A 7,401-nucleotide genomic window follows, 5' to 3' on the forward strand; every position below is an offset into this window, starting at 1 on the left:
TCTGCAAAGCTGAAGAATTAAAGAAGGTGGCTGCATGCATGCCCCAAACGACTTGTTGTTGGAGCTCGCGCTTGCTGCCAACTGACTATCCCGAACCCAATGAGCATGCATCGCACTATTGCCGTGCCCATGATGCAGCAAGCAAATCTCGCGTACTGTATGCGCGCCCGCTATCTTATCCTGAAAAAGTCTGATATTGGGAGAAGTCCAACAGATCTCCTGACCGAATAGAATATTAATTTTATTATAATACCACCAAGACTAGGCAAGAGTCCAAAACCAGTTGGTTATGGACTCTCGATACCACCATTCAACAATGGTCACGTGCGATCTTGCGAAGTAGCTTTGTCATCACAAATAGAAGAACGAGCTCTGGAGCTAGACGTTAACGATTGAAATAGGAATAAGACTAGATATAGTACAAAGCATGTCATATGATCCATGGTTGGTGTGAGAGGTAACACATGAGAGAGAATCAGGGAAGCAAAAACAACACTGAGAGAGAAAGAGAGAAGTGAGCGAGCGCGTGAGTGTGTGAGTGTGTGTGTGTGTGTGTGTGTGTGAGAGAGAGAGAGAGAGAGAGAGAGAGAGAGAGAGAGAGAGAGAGAGAGAGAGAGAGAGAGAGAGAGAGAGAGAGAGAGAGAGAGAGAGAGAGAGAGAGAGAGAGAGAGAGAAGTGAGCACGACAGAGGAAGAGTAAAGGAAGATAAAGGTACTAATACTGCTGCTACTGATCTAAGAACGTACTGGCAAACAAATGGGAACAAAGTGGCTACACGAGGGCAATAGACCCCACTTTTACCCACCAACACAAACAGGGTGTAAGAGACAACGGTAGGAACGGAAGAGGACGCGCACCGCTGATGAATCAGCTACTAGCATAAAGAACAACATTGAGATTTCTTCACATGTCAACAAGGATATAATTTTTTTCAAAACCAGAGTGATTGGCAAGGCGGTGCCAGATTTTGGAAGTTCTCAAAATCAAGGGCGGACAAGGCAAGGGCGGACAAGGCATGATCGGGCTGTTATGCCCATGTATCGTACAAGAGTCGCATCATACGGCACAAACACAGTTTGAGGCAGAGGATTGAATATGGGCAAGCGCTAAGTGGATACAGCAATATCTATTTGCGAAAAAAGATCAGGCAGCATAATGTGTATTGATATGAATTGCCTAAACATGTGACAAGCCTCGACGGATAGAGGACATTGTTTTGTATCAGACATGCAGCAAAGTATGGGAGCATGCAAAATAGAGAGAAAGACTTTCCTTTGTTGCCTTCTTGCATGGACAAGAGAGATGATGCAATACGGTACGGCGGCCAAACATGCGGGCATCGTACCGTGAGTTTACGCTACGTGTTCAGCTGGTGGCCAGGACGGACTCGTTTTGCAGGCTGTCCGCTTGCGATCTGAATAACACGAAAGAGAACAAAACGAATAATAGCAATGTTGAAAAACTGCACGCAAACACAAAGTATATCCATGTATACTCAGCTACTGGTACTGAAGCAGGAGAGGTATCGATGGTGGCGCCAGCGGTTTTCCAGACAAGGCAATATTAACCAACGGTGTACGGACCGTACAACTTTCGATCTCCTGGGATTGAAACCTTTTTAATATTTCAAATCGATCGTCATCTCTGGGTTATTTCTCAAAGAATAAAATACAGTCTACTCGCGATAAGTCACGCACTCGCGATAAGTCACGCATTTTTTCATCCAGGACACCCATCTCAAGAATTTTGTATTTTTCGGGATTTTGTGGATTTCGTGGATTTCGTGGATTTCGTGAATATTTGCGAATGATGTGGTTTTCAATGATGGAGCTTGAATACTGTAAAGGTAAGAATATAATTATTATGTGCATATTGTATGAGAGCCTTCTCCCTCAGGATCACCCACGACAATCCAAGTTTGTCAGTCACAAACTTCTCCCTTCGAAGCAAAATATACTTCACTAGCCGCTCCTCCATTTTCCCGAACAGGGAACTTCTGTTGCGGACTCCCTGTGGACCAGACGGATTAGCATCGGCGAGTTTGCCAGCTTCAGCATCCCTCAGCCAGCCGCGGAACATCGCCTCCGGAACATTGTTCAACTTCGCAAATTTTCGAGCGGAGGTTTTTCCACTCTCACGATAGAGACGAACCAAACGCAGTCGATCAGCCACTGTTCGCTGTTCTTTCGTTTTCTTATGAGAAGGCATCGTCAAGCAAAGGGAAACGAAGTGTTTACACGATGGAAACAGAAGTGCGTCTTGTCAAATCCCTACCAAAACGGCAAAAGTAACGGAACATCGTTACTTGTCTTTCTCGATCATGCCGCATCGATCTTGGCTTCACGCTGTGGTAGATCTACGTCTCGTGTACAGCAGCAGTGTACAGTCAGTGTAGACTACAGTACAGGCTAGACAGTACAGTGTACCGTGCGCATGCAGCTCAGTGCTTGTACGCGTGTTCAGCTCACATGGCCATATGCAGAAGAAAAAATGACGGCTGTACATATGCATGACGTGGTGCATAATGTAAGTCGCGCACTCGCGGTAAGTCGCGAATTTTCTATTCCAGGACACTGTGCGTGACTTATCGCGAGTAGACTGTAATTATGCAGGTCGAAACCTGAGAAAACTCCCAAGTGTTCATAAAAACGATTGTGGAAGCGCTCCGATGTATGGTTCCAGAGTTACGAAGCTCGAAAGTTGATTCGCAAATATCGCTCAATGGCTGCGTACGCAGATTTGAATGAGAGACTTTCCCACCTTCCTGGGCATGCGGTGACGTGGAAATTCATTCAAATGGCACATATACTGGTGACAGATTGTAAAATTGAAGTTGTTACGAGCAAGGAGAGCGAAATGGCTGGGAGCACACGACTTTTGTCAGAATACTGGCGTTGCAACTAAGACGTCGGGCTGTAGTGCTGGCGTTTTGACCCTCATGGTAGCAAGTGTGGGCCCTGTGCTTTCTTCTTGTGACGAACTTGCGAGGAAGCCCAATATTGTAATAATTGTCGAAAGGAGACCAAAGTGAATTGAGGCCGAAGTCAGCCTGCGTACTTTTTTTTCTGTACATAAAAGACAACGGGTTAGGGTTGTGTTGCTTTCCGTAATGTCGCGTATAAAAGCATGTGCTTACGGCCGTATAAGCCGGGGTTCAAACCATGCTTCTACGTCAAGATCATCAGTATACACTGTGCAGTGCATACTGCCACGTGTTTACTGTGCAAGTCTTGCATGTATCTTTGCACAGAGCGGCTTCTATTCAAATTATGCTTCTGTGTCACGGCGCACTTCGAAAATTCGGCTTCTATTCGAGTCATGCTTCTATACAGGTCATGCTTTTATACGCGACACTACGGTATGTGAGTTAGTCAAAGACTGTACTAATACATGTAACTGCACACTACTCACAGTTTCCCATTGGTCCTTGAGCTTCTCATACTCGCTTTCAAAGAAAGCAAACACCTCTTCACAATCCTGTAACACCACGAAGAAAGGAGAAATACAATGTCACCATGGTAACATCAGCATACCAACCGAGCTGCTTCCTTCTTACTATCGGCAAGAGTACATAACCCCCAACAGTGTGCAACTGACCGCACAACCTCTATACAATGGTGCGACAGCAGAACTTCACATCACGTGACATGGTTCAAAGGTTTGCGCTGGCAAACAGTGGAAAGTGACCACTAGAGAGTTGAACTCAAAGCGGGGTTGAGCACAACCCGTATCTATCATGCACAGCAATGCCAACAACGTGCACGGGTTCATAAAGTGATGTGAAGTTCTGCCGTCGCAGACCCCATAGCTGGAGTTGCCCACTCTCGGGGGGTTATGTACTCTTGCTATCGGTTGTGAAGAAGTACCAGTGTTGCATCACAAAGGGAGCCACAAGGGGCCATCCATGAATGTTGCCATTTACCACGGGAAAATCAGCACAGAAAAGAATACGGCAAGGGGGAGCAGGAGGTGGCAGTGTCGCCTAAACCGTAAAGTACCACCAGAGCACCCCACCCTGAATCACGGAAAGAGGACTCTCGTTTCAACCATAGAAGCGAACGTCGTATGGTCTGGTGTGACTGAAAATCGTATGGGGTTCCTTCTGTTTTTGCAACATTGGGGTTGCGTCGCATTTTACTTGTCCGGTGAGCCATGTGAACTGCAATGCCCAGCGCTGCAGACAGCAAGAAACATGGAATTTACCTTCACCAAGCCGCTGTTGCTTCACTGCGACAGTCCCTGCGTAGGTGTGTGCATGACCCCAGTACAGACCACCTCACACACTCGCGGCCACCCTGCCTACCCAGAGCGACCACGAAAGGACGATTGGCGGGGTGCTCTGGCGGTACTTTACGGTACATGCGTGGTCATCCACCAGTTTCTAAATTGGCTTGCTAAAGCAAATCTTCCCCCATTGAGCCTTACCTTCACAGCTGGATGCTCAGGTGAATTGTAGAGGTGACAGTTGGATCTCACCAAACGTATGTCATTCAGCCACTCCATGTGAGTAGAATAGGCATCTTGCTGCATTTGCATTCCCATGAGAGAGAGAGAGAGAGAGAGAGAGAGAGAGAGAGAGAGAGAGAGAGAGAGAGAGAGAGAGAGAGATAGAGAGAGATAGAGAGAGAGAGAGAAAGAGAGTGAGAGAGACAGAGGCGGACAGCGAGACATTATTGGCAAGAATATAAAGGCAAAGCACCTTCATACCATCTAACGTTACAACAAAGTGCTCAGTCCAACAGCACTACTCTGCCCAAAGTGTATGCAACCATGGTCCTAAAGTATTGACAGGAATCGCGCAGGAGAAGTCTGCTATGTCCTAAACACAACATACTTCTCAGCTACAGTTCAAGGCAGAGTGTGCAGCAAGGCAGCGCTCACTCCCAGACAGATATCCACTTCGGACTAGAACTCAAAGTTGACGCCACATCAAGTCCTACCTCCAATTTTCGTTTGATGGTTCCGAAGTCCATAGGTTTCTTGACAATGTCGAGGTAGCCCGGCGCCGTCTTAGGGTTTACTGAAGATCAAAAAACAGCAGGAGCACATTGACAGTATTCATGCAAGAAACACCAGATAGACTGAATGACTCTTCATTCGCTTGGGAAACAAGACACAGTAAGACCAGTCAACCGGAGTCCAGGGGACCAAAGGGACACGGCATGCACCTGTCCCTGAGGACCAATTGAACCAGGACCAAAGGCTGTGTCATTTCCACGCATCTAATAAAGGGAGCACATACGCATGGGAGCATGATTTGGAGGTCCGTTCAGCGAAGACATGTTCCACCGTACAACATTCAGTAGTCAACAAGTGCGGACGTACTTTAAACAAGACTATTTCATCTTTGTTTCTATCATCAAAATGTCTTCAGTCGAATGATGTCAGCAACCTTCAGTATACTGTATGTCGTGTATTCATTACTCGAGTCAACACGACAACCACTACACATGCCGTAGAACAAGCTGGCGGCAAACGTACACTTGATTTATAGCACACATCACCTTCAGTTACTCACCTGGCTGCAAAAACCACGCCGATGCATTGAATTGGTTTTTAGACCGGTTGTGACCGCGAAACTTGTTCATGCGTTGCATAAGCCTGATGAATACATTCACAGCAATAGAAAAGAAGAAGAAAATCTATAGACACACAATCATGTGGCAAGCATGAGAAGCGTACTAGCAATATTACTCACAAACATCCTCAAATAAGCAAGCATGCGGAGAGGACTCCATCAAGTGCCTTAACACACACACACATCTTGGAAGGATGACAGACTCAATCGACGACCCCCCCCAGACTCTGGACGGACTTGTAAACAATGTCGCCTACGGACTCAACACATTGCAGCAAGTGGGTACGCACACAAAGTCAGAACAGAAAGACGCGCACCGTCTCCTATTGACATCAAGCATTGGAGTCCAACACCTACCCCAGCGCAGCCTTCACCCAGGAGTCGTCATCGGATGATGTCGACCTGCGTTTCCGCCGCTCAGTGGATGGGCGCTTGGTTGGAGATTCACTCTTCTGTCTTTGATGCTGTGGAGCATTAGAGGGTGGCTCTACAAGCGCAGCAGACCCATGAACAAGCACAGATGATGCGCTTTTTTCCTCCAGCTCTTGCTGCTGAACCAAAGTATCTGTTGGCTGTTGTTGCTGGATCAAAGTCTCGGTAGGCTGCTGTTGCTGAATCAATGTCTCGGTAGGCTGCTGAATCAAAGTGTTGGTAGCTTCGGTGCAATCAGCCAAGTTCACTGGAGGAGCGGGAAGTGGCGACGGCTGCGACAACACAGAAATAGTGGCGCCATGATTGTGAGCCAGAACTACACTGTGGTTGAGGGAGTCCTCAATTGCAGGGTGATCAGGTGACAAGCCATTGGCGGTTGGCACAATTTCCGTCAATAGTTGATCACCATCATCGCAAGGAGGTTCCCCGATGAGGACCGCCACATCATCGTTTGTGCTGCTTAGGCGTGTGGAGTCGTCCAGCGCACCTGCAGAGGTGCCACTGTTTGCTGTAACTGAACTGGTTATGAGAGTCATCTCACCATCGGCTTCTTCAAGATCATCAATACTCTCCGGTACAGAGGGAATTGCACTGGACAAGACAGATGTTGCACAGTCTATACTGCTGCTGCTGTCCCGACCATTGCCGGCGCCACTAACACCATCACTCCTCATCATCGCCGTTGCTGCCACCATTTGTTCCAAAGATGCGGCGGCAGCGGCCACAGTTGATGGAGTTGGTGACGCCACGGTACTGAAAGCACGAGCGAGGTCGGGCGAAACGCCTCCCATTTTCTCTGCACTAGGATCAGATTCCTGACACATTCGAATGAGTTCATCCAGCTGCTGGTCATCGGGTAAAGTGACATCATCCAGGGGATTCTCACTTCCTGCTGCCACCGGAGATGATTCATCAAAATTACTACCAGCCTTTTGTAGAATAGCTGCAACTTCATCGTTATTCCCAGACATGTCAGCTGCCAAGTGGGAAACCTGCTTGAAGCCACCTGCACTCTCATCACCATTACTTGGATACGTTCCTCCACTAGAATAACTACTGTTCTGTAGATCCACTTGAGCAGTGGGAAGCAAAGATGACCCCGCCGTTCCCGCTGAAACCACTGGCAACCTTTCCAAAGGACTTCCAGAGGTGACATTGCCACTACTTGACAATTGGCCAGCAGCAGCAGCACTACGCATGTCACCCGAGGAGCTACTTTGCAACAGATCGGCACTGGTTTGCAAGACACTGGTGGCAGCAGTCTGTGCACCTACAACAGCAGCGCCGCTAATCGATGGCGGTGAACAGGCGATAACACCCTCTTGCCCCTGCTGCTGTGCCTGCTGCATAGCTGCGCTGGGCGGTGCGCCATCAATGCCTTTGCCAGTGTT

The 7,401-nt window shown here is 47.9% G+C and overlaps 1 protein-coding gene across 1 annotated transcript in view; it reads right to left on the reverse strand.

Annotated features, from left to right (window-relative positions):
* Positions 1–328: 328 nt before the first annotated feature.
* LOC135808870 (mucin-2-like) overlaps positions 329–7,401 on the reverse strand; it is a 13,626-nt gene continuing 6,553 nt past the window's right edge. Inside the window, exons 7-12 of the mRNA XM_065322111.1 lie at positions 5,936–7,401; positions 5,519–5,601; positions 4,941–5,020; positions 4,426–4,524; positions 3,412–3,477; positions 329–1,414 (exon numbers count right to left, since the gene is read on the reverse strand). The exon at positions 5,936–7,401 is cut by the window's right edge and continues 1,783 nt beyond it. Of these exons, the coding sequence (XP_065178183.1) occupies positions 1,358–1,414; positions 3,412–3,477; positions 4,426–4,524; positions 4,941–5,020; positions 5,519–5,601; positions 5,936–7,401 (1,851 nt within the window). The 3' untranslated portion in view covers positions 329–1,357. The remainder of the gene's footprint in view (positions 1,415–3,411; positions 3,478–4,425; positions 4,525–4,940; positions 5,021–5,518; positions 5,602–5,935) is intronic.

This window comes from Sycon ciliatum, chromosome 2 (genome assembly GCF_964019385.1).
Source record: "Sycon ciliatum chromosome 2, ocSycCili1.1, whole genome shotgun sequence".
NCBI classification, from domain to species: Eukaryota; Metazoa; Porifera; class Calcarea; order Leucosolenida; family Sycettidae; genus Sycon; species Sycon ciliatum.